Below are 22,219 nucleotides of genomic sequence, written 5' to 3'. Positions count from 1 at the left end.
GCATTGATATGCAACTTTGCTGCCCTCCCTTTCCCCACCAGCAACCTTACCTTCTGAGCTCTGTGGAGCTCCTCCTTCAGGAACTCAGAGCCTTTCTCCCGGATCTCCACAGAAGAGCTGCGCAAGCGGGAGACATTCAGCTGAGCCACGGACTGGTTCTCATCCCCACCTCCCAAGTCCGTGGCAGAGGGCTCTGGCTGCTGCAGCTCCTGGCCTCTGCTGGCAGTTGCAAGTGGCTTCCATTGCCCCACCACTGGGTGCTTTTGGAACTGTTGCCTGGTCTCCTCAAACTGGGCCTGGCTGTGGAAGACAGACTTATGAGCTCTGGATGACTTAAGGCGACTTTCAACACATGGAAAATACATTCTCATTTTCCAAAGTAAAGAAACAATCTGAAAAACGAACTTTTAAAAAGTCACTAGTATGGGTGGGCAGAGATGACAGGATCAGAAACCAAGCAGATAATGGTATGGGGTCAAATTGTAGTTTTCTCCCAAAGAGCCCCCTTTCTGCCAGTGTCTAATGCCAAATGGAGAGCATACTCCTATGAGGAGGGGGAGGCCATCATATGGGTGCTCTTGAAGGAAGCCGCCTCCAGTGAACTCGCACATTTCCCTTGATCAGGGCATCAAGGAGGCTGATGATAATTAGCACGGGAGTATTTTTCTTCAAAGTAATAACAGACATTCAGTGAAAAATCCAAACTCTGTATTAAGTCTGAACTGAACTTTTAAAGATTTATCAGAGCAACACACTCTCTCTCTCTCGCCTCTTTATATATATTTCTCTAAGGCATACCCGTTGCTAATCTGATGTGTGGCAGCTCTCGCAAGAGTTCACGAGCAGCTGCCAGATAGCGTCGGGTGGGGGCGGGGGAAGAAAACGGTGGTGGCAGCTGGCTGCCCAGCTGGGGGAAAACGACAGCAAATAGTGGTGGCTGGCAGCCGGCAGGCGAAAAAACCCAGCAGCACTGGGCAGGTGGGGGTGGAGGAAGAAGGTGGCAGCAGGTGGGTGAGAATACTACTGCGGCGGCAAGCTGGAGGCAGAGAGGGCAGTGCACTCCCTCTACAGCCCGCCTACTGGCCGGCCAAAAGGAAACATGGCCCAGCCACCGGGCAGATAGTGGCGGTGGCTGGCCAACGAAATCTGCAGGCAGGTGGCGAAGAGGGCAGCAAGGAAAAGCCAAGGAAGGCATGTAGAGTGTCAGACTAGGACGGGAGAACCCAGGTTCAGATTCCTGCTCAGCCATGAGCTCAATGGCAATGCACATCACCCAGAGCACCTTGGAGGAAGGGCAGGGTACCAATGAAACAACTATAAAACCAAATCAGACATGTGTTTGTAAACAGACAACCTTCCGTTGATGAATGCCTCTTGAGTTCCTAAACGTTCGGCAGACACTACTCTCACATTTTAAAACTATTCCTGCAGTTATGAGGGCTAACAACTCCTCCCCTCCTCACACCACCTCCAAGAAAGAGGAATTCTGTACATACAGTACACTATTGTTGATGTGGAACTGATCTTGTTTCTCTCTACCTGCACACGATAAAAACTTTAGAGAGATCCTTCAAACAAAAAATTCTTCAAGACTATTCTTCTGTCAGCACAAAATGCTCCACTAGCTAGAAAAACTGTGCTGTCATCAATTACTGCTGCTGTGAACTGTCACTGGTAATCTTATAGACATATATGTCCCACATAGAATTGTTACAGATTGTTCTCTTGCATTTCATGGCCATCAGACCACATTGTTTTTCTCCCTTCTTACAAACACCTACCAACAGAGTATAACACTTTATGCATCTGCTGGAGTGGGCTCTCATCGATGAACACTTACGCCATACTAGATTTGTTAGGCATTGAAGTGCCACAAAATTGTGGGCTGTTTTTGCTGCAACAGACTAGCATGACTGTCTCTTTGGAAGTTGCCAGTTGCCAACATTTCTAGAATGCGTTCATCTGAGAGAGGGGATGTCCATCCTCCCACTCTAGCTCTAGACTGCACAGATCTTTTTAATTTTTAGAAAACAATTAGTTCCCTCTCCTATGCAAGGCTCAACACTGCAGTAGCCTCTGCCAGGTTGGACTGGTGGTGTTATCACACTACTTTTGCAAGATCAGGACTAACACAGCCATTGCCCCAAGGGTGGAAGTCACTCTCACTGCTTGGAAGAATTGGTACTCTGTGCGCCTTCAGAAAATTCAGATTCTAATTCAGCCCAATCTGACTTAGGCAATTTTGGATTCAGATTCTATGGGCTATGGCAATGTCAGATATCAGGACGGATTCAGAATCTGAATCCAAATTCCAAGTTAAATGCAGATTTCTCCCCATAGTGGTCAATGAGGAAGTCAGGGTGGAAGGGATCACCTGTCAATCTTAGAGACTTGAAACTTGACACACATGTGGGGAAGGAGGTCAGGGCCCTTGTAGTGAATTTGAAGATAATTGGTCAATTCCCCAATATTTGGTGAAATTCTGAATTATTATTTTTTTAATGGCTTAAAATGGTGAAATTTGGCATATTTTAAGTCAGAACCTCCTTTAGCCCATTGCAATGCTTTGCATACAGTGGTGCTAGAAGGGAGGTTTTATGGTATCCCCCGGGAAGACCGTGTGTGCCCTTGTGGCTCAGGAGAGAATGAAAATACAGCCCATGTTATTTTACACTGCCAGTTTTACAATGACGTTAGATCTGAGCTTATCTTCCCGGAACTTGTCTCATACCCAGCCTCAGATGATAACTCATATTTATCCTTTCTTTTAACTAGTTGCCAAATTTTGTTACATTGTTGATAGGATTCTTAGCTAGTTATTTTGCATTCTACTAATGTTAATTGTAATTTAATTCCCTTTAATTACTTGTTTGTTGGATTTATTGGATTTTATGTCTTATTGATATTTACTTATTTTACTTGCTTTTGGGGGATGGGATTAATAACCATAATAAAATTGACTAGAGGGAAGTCAGAACTTTACAAAAAAAAAAGTTCTGTATCTACAGCCCCTCCTTGGATCATCATTCCACCTGCCGTCCCCTCTTTAGATTTCCAGAATGGATGAGCATACAGTTAAGAAATCTGGCACATTAGTCCACACTGGCAGAACTCTGTGTTATCTTTTCCCCGACAAAGCTCTGGGTCACTCTTCTGATTTTTAGTAATTTTTTGAAAAATGTAAATGGCTCAAAAATGGTGAAATCTGACTTGCTTTAAGCCAGAATTTTACAAAAGAGAATTGACCAGTTCTTTTCAAATTCACTACAGGGGTCTCTGACCTCTTTCCCCACTTGTGTAGCAAGTGTCAAGGCTCTAGTACCAACCAGTGATTTTTTTAAATTTCCCATTTACCTCTATGGAGTGAAATGGCATCATTTTGCAAATTCTGAAATTCCAAAGTATTTCTGAAATTCATTTCAATATTTTGGAATTAATTCCAACTTTACTGATCTGATTTTCAAAAAAAGATTGAATTTGGATTCCTATTTTCACCAATTTGGGGCAATTTCAGATAAAATCCAAATTTTTGAATCTGAATTTGCACAGGCCTAGTACAAGCTATTAGGAAATCAAATTGCATTCTGATGTCCAGATTTTCTGTCCCTGAGTCTACATGCTCAGGACACCTGCACACCTGGCTGGCCATTAGAAAGTCTGTGGATGCAAGAGATCTCTTAATATAGTTATAACAGCTCATTGTTTCCTCATCTAAAGAGGTACTCTAGCCAGTTGCTTTCCATTCTTTATCTGGCATATGCATAACAACCCCCCACCCCCACCATCTCAGATCAGAGAACTTTGCATATAAATTACACACATGCACACACAGCTGGACAGGATGGGTGTCTCCCTCTAAATTTTCCAATCCTGTATTTAGGGCTGGAAATGGTCCAAATTCTGGGGAGTCTGCAGTTCCACATGAATGCTAAAACACACTAATAAATCCTAGAAGGTCCACCCAGTTTGTTGTATCTGTTTCTCCTTTCTAGGGAATATGGGACAGGTTTCCAAAATTGTGTTTGGCTATGGAGATGGGAGCAACCAAGGGAAATTACTGGACAATATTCGGCATGACTTGATCCAATGCATTGTGGCAAATATCCCACTGGGCAAGACTATCTTGGCTCAGACTGGCTTCAGTATGGCGCCGAAAGACTGGAAACAGTCAGTGGAAGAAAAGATGTAAATATCCATCCACAGCACTGATTGGTACTACACACCCCAGAATGAAGGGAGAACTCTGTTTTTCTGTGTTATTTCTCATGATGGAAGAGCAGCTGAAGTTAAGGCGGGCGACAACAAGCACTTGCTGCTTGAATGGTAGGGACAGTTATCGGAAACTAAGCCCCAATTCTTCTATCTAGTCCTCACAAACAGGAGATGAGGTGGCACATGTGTACCGCTTCAGACTGCAGGTAGGGGAGGCTCCCATGTTTAAATACTCATATGATGGAGTACTCCTCCACATAGATTCGCTGCATATAATAAAACTAGCATGTCAAGGAGAAGGCAAGACTGCCTCTTCTTCTTGGTATGTGGAGGGATATTATTTTGTATGGAGGAGTATTTAATCATAGGAGACTCCCCTTCTGGTCTAAAGTGGTCCTGGGCAGGCACAGGTTTGCTACATTATCTGCCCTTGGTCAGAACTATACCTTAGGATGTCCGCCTCAGTGGGGCCTTGGAAGAATGGATTGGCAGGAAGAACAAATTGATTCACCCAAGAAATAAAGAAAAAAGGCGTCAAAATAAGGTACGTAAAACAGATGAACATAGAAAGCTGCCATATATTGAGTCAGACCACTGGTCCATCTAGCTCAGTATTGTCTACACAGACTGGCAGTGACTTCTCGAAGGTTACAGGCAGGAATCTCTCTCAGCCCTGTCTTGGAGATGCTGCCAGGGAGGGAAATTGGAACCTTCTGCATGTAAGCAGAAACTTCCCAGAGTGGCCCCATCCAGAGGTGCACCTAGGTAATTTTGGAGCCTCGATCTAAAGGCCCCTCCCCTGCAAATTAAGTATCATCATGCTCAGTCAAGCAATCACACCACCCGAGTCAGACTAAAGAGGATTTGGGGGGGCCCAGGGGCTATGGGGGCCCTGGACTTCACCCCAGAAGCCCAGGGGTAAGAGCACCTCTGGCCTCATCCCCTAAGATGAATATCTGCATTGCTTTCATATGTAGTCTCCCATTCAAATGCAAGCCAGGTCAGGCCCTGCTTAGAAACGGGGACAATTCATGTTTTCTACCACAAGACCAGCTCTCCTCCCAGATAAATGGGGCACAACTAGCTCTGAACATTGTTGGCATCAGCAGACAGCAAATCCTAATTTCTGTTTGTTTTTTAGAAGCAGGATATGTTCTATAAAGGGGTGGAGAGGGTGGGGGAAACACAGGCCGATAAGTAGCACATGGCCTTTGCAAGGTTTGTGGGGCATAGATAAGGGCTGCCAAAAGAGGAATGCAAATGTGTAGTTCCATGTTCACTTGGATGCAAGTGCCATCATCTCCAGTGAGGCTTTCTAATCCCTGCTGAAAGAGGAAAGAGGCACCTTTTAAAAGTGGTGATTCTCTTTATTTAGCAGGGGGAGAGCAACTGGCCCTATCCATCCTCAGCACAGCATCCCTCCAGTGGCTGTTGCTAATGTCTCTCTTATACTTCTTTTTTAGATTGTGAGCCCTTTGGAGACAAGGAGCCATTTTATTTATATCTATGTAAACCGCTTTTGGAACTTCTATTGAAAAGCGGTATATAAATTTCCGTCGTATTCATATCCGTTTCTCCTTATTCAGTGTGTTTAGGAGTGCACCTTTGAGTGACCATACAAGGCCCTGGATATGTACAGAGCCTGATCTTGTTGCAGCCAACTCCCAATAAAACATCCTAGTCCGTGTGTGTGTGTGTGTGTGTGTGCGCGCGCGTGTGCACGCACTATAAATATGTATGATTTTTTAAAAATCTCATGTAAATGAGATGGAAGACAAAACTGAGCCACGACTCAGAAGATCCTTCTGTAGAGAAGGCTACAGGGATGGAATGTTGGACTTGGCCAGAGCAACCTGAAAAGAAACACCTCTTTGGCCTAGAATGCCAGACTTTCTCAGACCCAGATTTCCATCCAGGGATTAGAATGATTGTACAGGCTTTTTTGCAGGATAAATTCAAAGGCAAACACCACAAAGTTTGCAAAACTAGTGCTACCCAGGTAGTTAGCAACAATACATTCACTGCAATATGCCTAGAGAGCGGCGTGGCGGGGGGGGGGGGGTCCATAGGGAAGAGGCTTGAAGAACAGAAGACATGGTGGTTTCTGTCAAGAGAAACAACATGTGTACAGCTCAGCCATAGACTTGGGTATGGAAGAAAGGTAAGCTATTCAGTTGGCATCTATACAAACATACAGGTTGTGCTTTTGTCAGATTATGGCCCAAATTAGATCAGACCTTGAAAAAGAAGGTCTGGAGCAGGCAAGCATGTGGTATGCATATAACCACCTTCACGATCCTGATCACAGACCAAGCAGCTGGACATCTCTGCTGAATTAATGACTTCAAATTCACACGTCCCAAGTCCAAGACCATCAGAAGCATCTTGTTTAAGCAGCAGTTGATTCTTACAAACAGGTAAATAGATCTCTTGGAAGATGTGAGATGGGGTTTAACCGATAGGAACTGCAGAGAGGCAGGTAAGTGGCAGTTATGTTTAAGATGAACAGCAGGATCATTTTCTATGCATCAAATAGGAAAGGAAGTAATCAGGGGAACTAGTTTTGCAAAAAGGAGTATGAAATGTAATATGGCAAGACTCGCCCTACAAATCCAACTTCAGTTCCAAGTAAAACAGCACGCGAGGCAGCCAAACAGGATGAGTTGGAGAACAAATGGTAGACATCCAAATCACAGCAGAATGTGTAGCTCATGGATTTTGAGCCTGTTGCTAAGAAGGATACAGCCAACATATGACAGATATTGATACTTGGGGCTAGTATATCCGCTGACACTTCACAGGGCCAATTCCTTAACATCAATTAGATCAGGAGCAGCCCCTCCCCTCCTGAAATCAAGTCCCCCTCCCCATCTTCACTGCTGTTTAAATTAATAATCTATCATCATCATCATCATCAGGCACAATCCTGATTAAATTAGTCATGCCTAAACTCCAGTGAAGTAAGTGAGTCATGACTAACTCTAGTCCCAAAAGTAATGGGACTTAAGTTACTTAGTCTGGATCCCGCCCAGTATTTGCATACTGCTTTTCAACAGAGTTCATGAAGTTGTTTATGTAGTAGAGAAATGAAACACAGTTTCCTGCTCAAAAAGGGCTCATACTCAGAAAGAAAAAGAGAGAGAAAAGAAAAGGGGCTGGTTCAGACCCCACTGCCCACCCCCAGGACCAGCCCATTCAATTAAAAGGGAGACCCACTGAGAGCACACCTGCCATGCTGTCTTTCTTGGACATCCTGCTGCTGTCCCAGCATGTTCCTTTATCACGAAAGCAAGGTGGATTGTCCAAACCGAAACTGGGACTACAGGCAGAGTGGTGGTGGTGGTGGTGGTGGTGGTGGTGTATATTACAGTATCTGCCTCTCCATGCAACAAAGGAAGGTGCTGGGACCGTGTCAGGAAGTCCACGAGAGACATCACGACAGGTGCACTCTCAATGTGTCTTTAATTGTGTGAACCTGAACAATATCATCCAAACCAGCTCAAGGAAGATATGCTTTGATAGGCCAAATGGGGACAATTGCTAACTCCCTGCTAAATATAAAAGAGTCTCCTCTTTAAAAGGTGCTGCTTTATCCAATTAGTTTACAGCAAAAGCAATCTAATCCCTAATGGATTGATCTAATGATTCTTCTTCTAGAAACCCTGTGTGGTAGGCTGCTCCCAGACAAACTTCGCCTTGGCAAATTTAGCACCGTAGCAGCTTGCAGTTGCCAGGAATGCTGAAACCCTATGTTCAATGCACAGATCTGTACATACATACAGTTATTCACATACGGGGCTGGTTCGGAGGATACAAGTATGGCTAGCCAATGGACAAAGTATTAACAGCATGTGTAGAGGAGTGGTTCAGAAGAAATGCCCTTCCACGCAATTAGGAAAGGCACCCTGGTGCTTCAGGAGGAGAAAGGACATGTGCACTCACAGCATGCACACATCCTTATTACATGTGGTCAGGCTGGCAGCCAAAGTACGATTTAAAGCAGCCCTCTATGTTCAACACACATACAATTTGGGTGATGATTTTGATCTGCCAGTTTTGGATGAGGTCACACTTCCCCAGAAGGAACAGGTACGCAGTCCGTTTCTTGAGATAAATGACCTCAGAACCAGAGGCGCTCTTAGGACCGGGCCACGGAGATCTGACCCAGTCCTCGTTGCCTGGGGGGGGGGCCTCCAAACACTCCCTCCCTCCACTGCCATAGCAGGCTGCACTGCTTGCAGTAGTCCCCCAGTCCTTCACCCCCCATCCCCCGCTGGCAATGGCAGTAGCGACTGGAGAGTGATGCTGGGCCTGCCATTTGGGGCTGTGTTCATGTGGAGAGGGTAGCCTTGAAACTGTCATTCACATCTTGCTATCTTGTCCCCTATATCGTGATTCTAGGAGAGAATTATTGTCCCCAATCTTAGAGCAGTTCCCTGGCAGGCCTGACTCCTTTTATCTTAACTACTGCTTGGCTGACACTAATGATGAAGTCACCAAAATAGTAGCTAATTCATTTATGGGGCTATGAGACAGACATCCCGCCATGGTTTTCTATAATGTATTTTTAGCTTTATTTGCATGCTTGTTTTTACATTCTTGATATTTATTGTACCTCTGTATAATCTTCCTATCATTTTTCTTCCTGGTTGGCTTAAAGCTGTAATAATAAAATTGATTGATTGATTGGCCTGCCATTTGGCCCCGCATCTCTAATGAACTGCAAGGCGCACCTGTGAAGTTGTGAGAGCTTGTTGCAAGCCCGTGATGTCACAGGCTTCTGACAAGCTCTCAAAACTGCGCAGGCGCACCTTGCAGTTCATTAGAGACGTGGGGCCGAACGGCAGGCCAACATCACTCTCTGGTCGCCGCTGCCATTGCCAGCGGAGGGTGGGGTGAGAAAGACTGCTAGCAGCTCCCAGCAGCCACCCCTCAACCACGCGGCAGCTGGAAGATATTTTTTTAATGAACGATCCACGTGGCAGGGCAGGCATAGGAGGCCCCCAAAAGTAAGTGCTCCACTTCTCAGCTCCTCTGCTCAGAACAGTAGTACATCTGATGGTAACCTCCAGACTGGACTACTTCAATGCATTCTATGTGGCGCTGCCCTTGTATGTAGTCCGGAAACTACAGTTGGTCCAGAATGCGGCAGCCAGGATGGTCTCTGGATCATCTAGAAGAGACCATATCACTCCTATCTTAAGAGATCTACACTGGTTGCCGATAAGTTTCCGGGCAAAATACAAGGTCTTGGTTATAACCTATAAAGCCCTAAACAGCTTGGGCCCTGGGTATTTAAGAGACTGACCTCTTTGCTATGAGCCCCACTGCCCACTGAGACCATCTGGAGAGGTTCATCTGCAGTTGCCACTGGCTCATCTGGTGGTTACTCGGGGATGGGCCTTCTCCATTGCTGCCCCAAGGCTTTGGAACATGCTCCCTGCTGAAATAAGAGCCTCCCTATTTCTTACAACTTTTAAAAAGGCAGTCAAGACTTTGTTCACCCGGGCTTTTAATTAGATACTGTTTTAATAGTTTGGTTATTTTTAATAATTTTAAAGCTGTTTAAATCTTAAATTATTGTAATGTTGTAACCTTTTTATTTGGTGTTTGTATTGTTATGTTGTAAACCACACAGAGACTTGCATTTTGGGTGGTATACAAATACATTAAATAAAATAATAATACAGTAGTACACTTCCTATCTGTATCATCCCTTGGAAGGGGCCTTCACTCAGACTCAGTTTTTAAAAGAATGCATATAATAAGAATAAGAATAATAAGAATAAGAATAATTCGATTTCTATACCTCCCTTCCAAAAATGGCTTAGGGCAGTTTACATAGAGAAATAATAAATAAATAAGATGGATCCCTGTCCCCAAAGGGCTCACAATCTAAAAGAAACATAAGATACACACCAGCAACAGTCACTGGAAGTACTGTGCTGGGGGTGGATAGGGCCAGTTACTCTCCCCCTGCTAAATAAAGAGAATCACCATGTTAAAAGGTGCCTCTTTGCCAAGTTAGCAGGGTAATACAAGTAATTCACACAAACATATGTGCAGACAACTGCTCCCACACACGTATCACGACAGGTGCACATATAATGGATAATAATAGAAACTCAAGGATGTAGTACACCGCTCTGGGCTCCTTGGAGGAAGAGCGGGATATAAATGTAAAAATAATAATAATAATAATAGTGTTTGAGTCAGCATGCCTTTAAAAAAACTCTTTTAGAGATCCCATTGGGGAATTATTATTATTATTCCCATGTTTGCATCTCCATCCTGAGTCTGCAACAGAGCATGCCATACCCATGATCATCCAGCCAATCGCTTCTGTTCTCTCTTACAAATTTCAACCTTGAAGTCTAGATGCAGATAATCTCTACAAAGCAAATTCCTAACTCAGAGCCCAAACCACCAAGTCTTGCTGCTGCTGAGAGATTTCTAGAGATCACGTCTAACCGATTTAAGGCAGGGCAGTTTTAGGTGATCCCAAGTAAGGGGAGAAAACGGTTAAACTTGGACTCACATGCAACACACATTCTTCACAGCTTGCAGAGACAGGAAAGCCCCACCATTTATTCCAAAGAAACTGGAATAGCAAAACCCTAACTGTGCAGCACTGCCAGCTAAGCAAAATAGCTAAGGTCCCAATCACTTCCTATAGCAAAGCTGGAAAGAAAGAGGTTGTACTGAAAATTTTCCATCCATTCCCACACCAACTTCACTGCCAATTCTCTGGGAATACTTAAACGCTGCTTCTTACCCTCTGCTGCCTGCCCTGCTCCATATGCAACATTTGCAACTAAGGGTCCATATTCCAGGATAGGTGTTACACTGCTAATAAGCAGAGGATGAACATTTGTGGTAGAAACTCTTTCTAACCAACTTAGCATTGACAGAAAAGTGGGAATCTGAAAACCAGTGTCATTCTGAGCCCCTTATGTGTGGGGGTGTTTGCTTTCCTCAAGTACCATATTTACCCGAATCAAAGACGACTGAATTGAAGATGATCCTCTTGAAAAGTAGAGGTTACGTACAGGTTATACAGTAAACTGCATTTACTTGAAAGGAACAAGACTCTGAATTTAAGATGACCTCCTGATTTCTAATATCAAAGAATTTGGGCGGGGGGGGGGAACTAGTCTTGGATTGAGGTAAATACAGTAACAATAAAATAAAAGGCTGTGGTTGTTTTTTTTAAAGGTGGAAAGTTGAAGAATTATTATGGTTACCATTAAAAAGTATGTATGCAAACCCTATATGAGCAGCAGGGAAATGACTTGATTAGCAAGTCAGAGGTTGCCAGTTCAAAAGCAGCAATATAAGAACATGCTGAAAGGCATCATCTCATACTGCAAGGGAGGAGGCAATGGTAAACCCCTCCTGTATTCTACCAAAGAGAACCACAGGGCTCTGTGGTTGCCAGGAGTCGACACTGACTCGACGACACACTTAATCTTTATATGAGCAGGACAGCTTTGTAAAAAAGCACATAAACAAAACTTTAAACTACAAAGGGAAGTAACACTTCATTGCAAATTCATGAAACCTTGATTACCACTTGAGATGGAAAGCTTATTCACCATAACGAAGGTTGTCACATTTGAATTACACATCTTGGTGTTTAATTGCTGGTGTTTGAGAAGCTATTGATTTCACCAGCATCAACTGCTCCCAAGTCTTATTAAGCCATCCTATCTTTCTATTTATTTATCTAATCTATTTATAGACCACCTCAGAGAACTTTCAAGGTGGCCTGAAATAGGAGCCAATCCTTCCTTAAGGAGCCATCCTTGGGTTAGTTTTAAGAAGTGTTCCTGTGCCTCCAAAAACATTCTCTCTTTCTTGCCTTCTTTTTATGGTGATATTTCCCTGTCTTCCTTCAAATCCCTCCTGCTTCTTCCCTACCCCATGTTTATACCTTTAGCCCTTCCTTTGCTGCGAAGGCCCCCTCACGCTTTGAGAAGTTGGGGAGTCATTAAAATACATGAAGGTCCAAGAACTCCGGAAGCACTGATAGAGGAGTCTAGAGCTAGACTGCTTATATATAACTTTCTATATTATCACAACATTAGACCCGTACATCATAAACCAGACCACATCCAGACACTGGTTCACCAGTGCTGTCCCAGTTCTGAATAAAAAAAAACCAAGCCTGCCATACAGGCTAGGGCTCTAGAAACAAGTATACACCCACACACATGCACTTGAGAGCTTTCTTAAAGCTCAAGAGGAACATTGAAGTATCTGACAACTCAAGTTGGTTGCAACAAAGAAACACAAAATAAAGTTTTGGATTTTATCTTTGGAAATTTGATCTCATTTTTGAGATGAAGCAGCACAGAGTTAGAGACAGAAAGAGAGGCATCACCAGCTTGTTTGTGCATCACTCACTTACAGGCATTTAAGTGCACCTTGCACAAAGTACTTTGTGCCAGCAGGCTATGTTACTAACCTGCATCAGGCAGTTGGAACAAATCCACCTTGTTCTGCTGTCTTTTTCGGGGGGGGGGGGGCAGCACAGGATGCAATCCTACACCCATTTACCTGGGGGCCCCAATGAATTAAATGGGAGTGGACCTTGCCTGCCAGCCTCGAATGCTCATGCGTCTGCTCCCAATATATATGGCCGAGACAGTTCACTGTCCTTGCATGGCATGATAGCAAGTCACCCCGGCTCCAGTTCTCTACCCATTTTGCATCTACTGAACATGATCAGTTGCTTGTATGACTCTCACTAGGCAGAAGCAGCCAAATGAAAGAAAAGGATGCACGTTCACACATTGGACTGTTGCTACTCTTACTCTTTGGAAGAAGCCTGAGCCAGTTTTCTGCAAAACTAATTGGGGAAGCCAGCCTGAATCATAAGTCTCTTCACAATGGGAAGTAGGAGTTAGATTTTTTTTTTTTTTTTTAAGAAAAGAAGAAAAAAATCAGATTCTGTCAAAATAGGGAAAAGGATATGCAGGATCCGCACTTTTACCAAAGGGCCCTGCCAATTTCCTGTGGAGCTGATCTGACAGGGCTGTTTCCTGTATGAAATGCCTGTGGGTCTGTTTCAGCAGAATTCTGCAGGGAGACTGAGCCAGAGTCTTATCATTTCTCCCCCAAATCAGCATTGAATTTGCTGCTGCAGCATTGTGGAGCAGGAACAGAAATATTTCTAAGTTGATGAAAAAGATGAACTCTCTTTGCCATTTGCAGCATGTAATGCATTCTCTCTTACACTTACCTGCAGAAGACGTTTTTAAGCTGGGAAACTGCATAGCTTCACCTTCTTTCTTATACAAATACACAGTCCCATGGCTCTCTGCAACGTTTTAAATTCAGTCATCAAATTGCTTCTCAAAACTTTTGCTCTTGCACATTTCACAGTCTTGCAAAGGCAAGATAATCATCACCAGATAACAAAAACAGAGTTTTGCACAAGGACCTTTTGGCACCTTAACTTAAACTGAGCACTGTGACTGTAGAATGAATCAACAGATACTAAAATGAATGTGATGAGACAAGAAAAGAAACAGGTCTCTAGGATGCAAAGCTGTAGAAATTGATATTTAGAACCTTCATTTTCCTCCCTGGAGACAGAATCAGTGCATCAGTGCAACTGGTGAACAAGTTAACCTAAGAAACCCTGTTGGCTCAGTGAACAAATTTCAAGAATCTTTCACCCTCCAGTTTATTGTCTCTGTGTTTTACCAGCGCTAAGGCTATTATGATCCAACGTCTTAGAGACATTGAGTATCAACACCTTGTCTCCTTAGCGAATAGATGCTGTTCTCCCATATATCTTGGAATTTCCCTCCCTGCTCAAAATCATCCTGCTAAATATCTCTCCACACTCCACATGGTTAAACTGAGGTCAGCCTTTGCAAGAGCCAGGCTGAATGTTTTACTCTCTGCCTTGCTCCTTAGAAGGTTTTGCAAAGATTCCCCTGTTTCGGGGCTATGTTCTTGTGGAGAGGACTGTTTAGAAACAGTTGCTCATGTGCTTTTATACTGCCCCCTGTTTTGTGACTCAAGGAAAGAATTATGACCCCCCCATTTGATCAGTTCCCAGGCAGGCCTGACTCATTTTATCTTAATTTATGTCTTGCTGATGTTAATGTGGGTATTACTAAACTGGTTGCTAAATTTTTATATGAGGCTATGAAACTGATCTCTCGTCATGGGGTTTTATGAGGCTGATTGTGTATCTTTTAGTTATTTTATGCTGTATATTTATCTATTGTAACTGTCTAAAGTTTTAAATTTGTTTGGTTTACAGCCGTAAATAAAATGATTATGAACAGCCTCTTCTTCCCCAGGAATCACTCTGTGCCACCCAAAAACATGTCCCTGAGGGTAGTGCAGCCCACAGGAACATGTTTTTGGGTGACACAGAGCTTCCAGGAAAAGGGGAGATAGTTAAAACCATACACACACACGCAGCATTAGTGGAATTCTTCAGAAGTACTGGTGCTTCCTCCATTACACCAATGCTTTGTTGGTCAGGATGACAACCACTGAGTTTAACCCACACTTTGCAGTCCTGAGCATGAAGTTCCGACACAGCAACAAGCTCCTCTCCCAGAGACAAACAGCTTGTCGTGTGCAGTAAAAACCTTGTTGTTTGAATCCTGGTCCACACTAAAATTCTGTCCTTAATAAGAGCAGAATGTGGTCCTTTCCTTATGCCAGATCCCAACAGAACCTTTGTTCTAAGCAATTTTTGGACACAACCCCTGAGAATGCCACTGAAATGCTTGGATGATCTAGACCGAGGCTGTTTTTACACCAAACATTTTTAAAAGCACCTTTCAGCCTCTCTCAGATGCAAACATTTTGCCACATATGAATGTTGTTAACATGTGACAAAAAGCAAGAAGAGAAGTCACATCATGCATGTCCTAGCCAGTGAAAGTTGCACATTCATATTATGGATTGATTTAAGCACCAAATGTATAAGAGTATGCTCAAGCAAAATTGATAGCACAACTAACCTGACATTTTATGGGAGCAAAGTAGACCTGTAGCCTTCTTTTGAGAGTCACTGAGGCGGGTCTCATGATTAAGGAGACCTGCCTCGGGAGGGTTAGCGGGGAGAGCGGGCTTAGCCCACTCTCTCCGCACACGAGCAGTCAGTCTGCTCCGGGCAACCGAACCGGCCACCATACGACTGCCGGCTCCATTACGGAGCCGGCGGGGGCTAGGGGGGATCGGGGCCTGCGCGGCCTCCAGAAGTTCCAGTACACCCTGCGCAAGTGCGTAGGACATGCTGGGGAGACCCCCGAGCCGGGAGGCAGCTTTTGAACCTCCTGGTCAGGGGTCTACCCGTGAGTTGCTGCACCACAGCAACACACCATTAGAAAAACCGGGTTTGTGGAGTGCTCACTCCGCAAACCTGGTTTAAGGGCAGGGCTACTTAAGCGGGTGACCCGCTTAAGAACCACCGAGCTCGCAGCCGAGCCCGGTGGTTCTCACAATGGGAGAACATTGGGCTAGCCTCCACTAGCCCAATTTTCCCTCATCATGTGAAGAACCTCAGTGTTGTCTAGTCTGTTGGTGGAAAAAGACCTGGACTCCAAGGAGATGAGGGACCCAATGAAGAAGCCAGCCCAAGAGACTCCAAGCTGCACAGATCTTGCTCAGAGAGTTCTCTGAACAGCTGATCTTGAGGTTGCACAACTACAACCTTCCTCCCCATCTTTCTGCTTTTAAAATACCTTCTTAAAAGACAAAATGAGATAAACTATAGGAACAATGGAGGACTTCAGCTATCCTGACATCCGTGGAAGTGAGCTAAGAGTGGGATATCCAATACAATCTTGACTTCCCTTGCTGCATACTTCATCTTTCAGAAGGTGGAAGGAGAAACTATAGGGTCAGTTCTTCTATACTTAATCCTTACCAACTAGGTGGCCAGATTTGGCTTTTAAAAAGCCAAATTCTGGCTTACGGCCCATTTGACCCATGAGTATACCCCTTAGGTTCTGGCAACCTTGCTTACCAACAGAAAAGAATGTATTGACGGAAAAGTGGTGAAAACTTCTGGAAAGTGACCACATCATCTTGGAATTCATGATATCAAGGGAAGGAGAAACTACGGATAGTCAGATCATGTATCCTGGATTTCAGAGAAGCTGATTTTAGTGAGATCAGAGGAAAATGAGGTAGGATTCCAGGGCTACAAATCCTAAAGGAGAAAAAAGTGCAAGAGGGATGGGAGAATCTGATTCGTGAAATACTGAAGCAACATTCACAAGCAATTACCATTAGAAGGAAACTTGGCAGACATCTTTTAAAAACCACTGCGGATACACAGAGAGTTCTCTGAATGGCTGAGAAGCAAAAGGGGCATATTTAGGAAATGGAAAGAAGGGCATATAAGCATACAAAAGAGTGACCCAAACCTGGAGGGATGATGTCAGGAGGCTCACAATAACCTGAAGCCCTTATTGTGCCAAAAAACAATAAAGACGTTGCGGGATGGTTTTGTTTCTGATAGGTCCAAAACAAGAGGAAAGGTAAGGGAGCGGTCTGCTGCGCTGAAAACAATGGTAAAATAGTAACTGGTGATAGAGAGAAAGCAAAGCTGCTTAATGCCTGCTTCACACATGTCTTTTCCAACAAGGGAAAGGTGGCCCATTGTGGCAAGAGTGCACTAACTAAGAAAGAAGGGAATCATATCTCAAGATAGGTAAAGAGATAGTAAGAAAACACCTAGCTACCTCTAGGCGAATTTAAGTCTTCAGGGCCAGATGATTTACATCCCCAAGTACTGGAGGACCTTGCAGAGATGATCTGCACTGTCTGTCATCTTTGAGAATTCCTGGAGAATGGAGGAGGTGCAAAAAGTCTGAGGACATGCAACTATTACTATATTCAAAAGTGGGGGAGGAGGGGGAGTCAGAAAACTACCAACCGGTCAACATGACTTCAGGACTGCTGTGCTGTAACAGATTTCTGCACTGAGCAGGGAGGGTGGGCTAGAAGACCTCCAGGGTCCCTTTGAGCTCTAAAATGTTATGAACAGTGGGAGACCGTCTTGGACTGGAGCAGGACTCCAGCTGAAAGACCCGAGTGATTGCCTAATAAAGGCACGATACCTTGTACCTCACGTAACCCTGACAGACATGTGCAGCCTTTGGAAAGTTCCATGCTTCACCAGTAGAACGTGGGTATGCTGAAGGTCTTCGATTAGCCACTGAAGTCTTCCTCCATGACTGAAATGAAGCCTCTGTTTATATGCTTTAATGTTACCTAGTTTTAATTGTAATTTTAATCTGCTTTTAATTGGGTTTTTTAAATTTTAATTGTTAGGTATTTTTGATTTTAATGTAAAACTCTGAGCCACCTTTGGAAGAGTGGTATATAAATCAAATAAATAAATAAAACTATTATTCACATCCATCCTGTGTTACCTTTCTCTATCCCTTCCCTTCCCTCTGCCTGTTGCCCTCTGTCCCACACATGCCACCCCTGCTGCCCAACACAAACACAGCATCAAGACCCAGATCGCAAACTCCTTGGGGCAGAGACCTAACTTTTCCTTTAAGCCTAAATTCCTCTTTAAAGCACCATGCACACCAATTATGTTATATAAATGAAGACAAATCTTCCAAAAAGGATCTTGGGTAGCTAGACTAGGCAAGACAGAATACGTGATATTTGTATAGCGCTTTTGAGCATTCAAAACACTTCACATGTATTATCTTTTTTGTAATCCACAACAACCACCCTGCATGGTAAATTTTCATATTGAATTGGGGGGGGGGCTGAGTGGGAGGGGCTTGCCTAAGGCCACCTAGCAGAGGTGAGACTGAACTGGGGAAGTCCCAGTTCACAGCTCAGCCTTTATAGGAACATAGGCAGCTGCCTTATGAGTCAGACCATTGGTCCATCTAGCTCAGTACTGTCTAGTGCAGGGATTCTCAGCGTTGGGTCCCCAGATGTTATTGGACTTGATGTTATTAACTCCCATAATCCCCAGCCAAAGGCCACTGGACTTGAAGTCCGATAACATCTGGGGACCCAACGATGAGAATCCCTGGTCTAGTGTCTAGTCTACACTGACTGGCAGCAGCTCTCCAAGGTTTCAGGCAGGAGTCTCTCCCAGCCCTACCCGGAGATGCCCCATACGGAACCTGGCCATTGGCAAGCAAAGCAAACTGAGAGGAGAGCTGGTCTTGTGGTAGCAAGCATGACTTGTCCGCTTAGCTAAGCAGGGTCTGCCCTGGTTGCATATGAATGGGAGACAAGAAGTGTGAGCACTGCAAGATATTCCCCTTAGGGGATGGAGCCGCTCCAGGAAGATCAGAAGGTTCCAAGTTCCCTCCCTGGCTTCTCCAAGATAGGGCTGAGAGAGATTCCTGCCTGCAACCTTGGAGAAGCCGCTGCCAGTCTGTGAAGACAATACTGAGCTAGATAGACCAATGGTCTGACTCAGTATATGGCAGATTCCTATGTTCCTAAAGCAGATGCTCTTCCACTGACCGACAGCTCCAGCCCCACTATGCTGCACCAGCCTTTTTCCTACACATTGGGAAAACCACTACTAAGGACAGACAATACAGTACAGGGGTGTTGCTATAATTGAGTGGATGGGATCAAAGAACTTGGGGGCCCCAGCTCCACCCCACACTATTTTCTTCCTTATTTCCCTCACTCCGAGGGGCCTCCAGGGAGAGGGGCGAACAGCCCCCTCTCCCCAGCTATGCCCCTGAGGCAGTAGCTCCTCCGTACAAGACAGCTCCTTATACCCTTGATTCTCCTCTGATTATCTCAAAAGGGAAAGTCTCTAGAGCCTCCTCAAGTAACACACAGTTCTCATCATTAGTACAGCTGTTTCCTAATACTGAATCTAACTACACCCTCCCCCCACCCCCGCCACTTTAAACTCAGTAACTCCTGTCCTCAGTGACCATGGATGAAGCAGTTCAGTGGTCTTGGACAGGTCATCCTCCTCTCGGCCACACAGGTCCCTCTCCATAAAATGGGAATAGCAGTAGCATACCTTACAGGGTTATTGGGAAGCCCTTCTTTCCTTTAAAAAAAACAACCACCACCCATCAAACATATTAAAACTTCTGGGAGATAGGGTTGTGAATGACTTCCTACTTGTAACATCCTGGAAACTCGAAGGCAGTCACACCAAGTACCCCATCCAGATCATTTTCTTGTTTACCCCTTTGCCTCTCCCCCAAATTCCTGGCCAGCATATCCTGGAGAAAGTTTGCAGGAGAGCCTGATGCACGAAGGGCAGGGAAGGAGAAGAGAGGACAGCAGAAGAAAGCCTCAAGAAGACACAGCTTCGGGGGGGGGATGTCACTCAGCTATCACTCAGCCCCAGCGCTTGAACCCACTCCCGCTACTGCAATCCTAGGCACGCTTACTTGGGAGTAGGTGGTCTGGTCGCTGAAATGAGGACTGACTTACGGAGGGCTCCGAGGAAAGTGAATGATTCCGCCCATCTCGAAGGTAAGGAAAAAAGAACATAAGCCAAGAGAACCGGGGAAGTATCTCCCACCGACACAGGCATATGTCCCGGCTGGAAATTAATTCCAGACTACTACTTACCCCCTCCACATCGTGGCTCTGCCACCAATTCCAGGGACGTTGCCCAGAGAGCCTTACAAGGAGGACGGCGCAGCCATCGATCTCCAGCGACAAGGCAAAGCTTGCAGGCTACGATCGACCTGGGGCGGCGGAGGCGGCCGCCAACCTGCTTCTCCCTTCCTTTTTCCTCCCAGCTCCGCTGCGGTATTCGCTGGAAATCCTCCCAGCCAGCTGCTTGGCTGTCTCTGCAGCTGGTGGGGAAGGGGAGCGGGGGGGGGCGTCACGTGACCTCTCGGAAGCCGAAGCCGCCTCCCCCCTCGCAAAGATGCACGTGCAAACCCAGCGCAGCGGAGAATCACATGATCTCCCTCCCTCCTACCCGCTTCAGTTCTGCGCAGCACCCGAGTGCGGACGGCCCGCGTTCCGCCGAGAAGCCTTTACAACCCGCCTTCACTTCCTTACCTGTCTTTCCTTCCAGTAGCGCTCTAGCGTTTGGAATCCTACTGCTGCTGCGGTTCTTCTGCAGTGATCGCTTCCCATATACGATTTAGATATATTAATCGTTTAGTGGCACTAGAGCCCTTCTGTGCCACTAAAGCTCTTTTTTAAAAAAATGTACAAGGATTTAGTAACCTAGCCCTTGAATAAATAGGAGGGTTCTTCTAACGATGGGTGCACAATTGCTATAAAATGTCACTGGGCCCGCCCCAGAGCCGACTGGCTATATCTTGTGCGGGGTCTAGAACAAAAGTAATGTGTGGGGGGCCCCGGGTCGGGGGAATCCGTATTTCTCTCCCTGCCACAACTAGAAGAGTCCCTGTTGCCGTGCTGCAGCATGGGGTCCCTGTTAAGGACCCCCATATATATTGGGGTAAATATATCCCAGTCCCCGGGCTCCACTTAAAACAACCCTGGCTGGTACTAGAAACAGGATGATGATAATATTCCCTCTGTTGCCCTTGAAAACTGCAGTATTAAAGGGAAAAATAGGGAGGGAGGGAATTTGTGGCTCTGCTAAGTAAGCAAGAGACTGTCTTTGACATAGCAAGATGTCCTCGAAGGTAGTTTTAAGGCAGACAACTGGCTAATGCTGATGTTTTGTCCAGATGTCATCCATAGAAAGCTGGAAGCAAGTGAAACAGGAAGGCATTCCGTGCAGAGGGCTGTCTCCCATTTAGCCCACCGCTTATTCTTTATTCTTACATGCCACATGCATTAGACATGCCTTTTTCCTTCTTAAATTCACACTCATGGGTGTAGCGACCATTAGAGAAGCAGAGACAAAAGTCCCTGGGCCCAGAGGGTCAGGGGGCCCCCAAGCAGACCATCCTGCCACCCCTGACCCTGCACATCACCACTTCTTACCTTTACCCCCGTGCAGCAGCAGGAGTTGTGGCTAGTGTGTCTCTCTCACTCTTGCCGGCCAGCTGAACTGCATGCCTGCGCAGTTCGACCATGGAAGTTGCATTCCCGCTGCCATCACAGGGACAAAGATAAGAAGAGGGGGCGGGGGGGGGGGCAAGGGCAGTGCCAGGGCAGGGGCAGCAGTGGGGACTAGATGTTTGCTGCCTGGCTCCTTGCGTCTGATGTCAGACGGAGGGGGTGTGGCTTGGGGCATGTACACTTTGTGCATGCAATGGGGGGGGCCTACAAAGCTTTTGTCTCTGGGCCCCCAGGGGTCTGGCTACGCCCCTGTTCACACTCTTATAAATAAAGGATCCTCAGACTGTAAATGAAGCCACAGCAGCCAAACCACCACAGGGCAAGTATAGAAATGGAACACAGGCAAGATTTTTAACAACAACATTTTGTTTAAAATACATTTAATAATATTATTTTAAGAGTATTGGTATTTTAAGTTGGGGAATATAATATTTGAATTGGTGTCAGGCTGCCTTTTTACTTGCAGGTTTGAGAAGAATGGAAGAATGCCGTCCTCCTTTCTGTTATATTATGCTAATTATTATTACAATATTATGTATTTATATTATGCTACTTATTGTAAAGTCTAGATGTTTCAAAGACTCATGATAGCACGCACACATGATCATCTAGTCCAATGGCTGGGGATGCTGGGAGTTGAAGTTCAGCAACATCTGGAGGAACCCAGGTTGGGAACTCCTGATCTAGTCTAACACCTTGCCCCTCAAAAGCCCCAGCATATGACTTGTATTATACATCCCTAAACCCTCCGGAGTGCCATGTGGCTTCAAGCCTGATGACTGCTCCTGTGCATCGTTACTTAGAAACAAGGCTGGTGCCAGGGGTGTAGCTATAATTGAACGAAAGGGTTCAAAGAACACGGGCCCCCAGCTCCTGAAGGCCCTCCAGATCCACGCCTCCCTATTTTCTGCATTATCTCCCTCACACTGGGGGGCCGCCAGAGAGAGTGCTGAACACGGGCCACCTCTCCTCTAGCTACGCCCCTGGCTGGTGCCATGGGGGGAGGGGGGAGAAT

The 22,219-nt window shown here is 45.3% G+C and overlaps 1 protein-coding gene across 9 annotated transcripts in view; it reads right to left on the bottom strand.

Moving 5' to 3' along the window:
- Positions 1-20,138, bottom strand: part of RAB3IL1 (RAB3A interacting protein like 1) — a 43,970-nt gene extending 23,832 nt beyond the window's left edge. For all 9 annotated transcript variants that reach the window (XM_053285210.1, XM_053285208.1, XM_053285209.1 and 6 more), the window contains exons 1-2: positions 19,783-20,138; positions 51-300 (exon numbers count right to left, since the gene is read on the bottom strand). In XM_053285210.1, the coding sequence (XP_053141185.1) occupies positions 51-300; positions 19,783-19,793 (261 nt within the window). In that variant the 5' untranslated portion in view covers positions 19,794-20,138. The remainder of the gene's footprint in view (positions 1-50; positions 301-19,782) is intronic.
- Positions 20,139-22,219: the final 2,081 nt, after the last annotated feature.

The sequence above is a fragment of the Hemicordylus capensis genome, chromosome 1 (genome assembly GCF_027244095.1).
Source record: "Hemicordylus capensis ecotype Gifberg chromosome 1, rHemCap1.1.pri, whole genome shotgun sequence".
In the NCBI taxonomy this organism is placed as follows: Eukaryota; Metazoa; Chordata; class Lepidosauria; order Squamata; family Cordylidae; genus Hemicordylus; species Hemicordylus capensis.
This window is presented reverse-complemented; position numbering and strand designations above follow the sequence as displayed.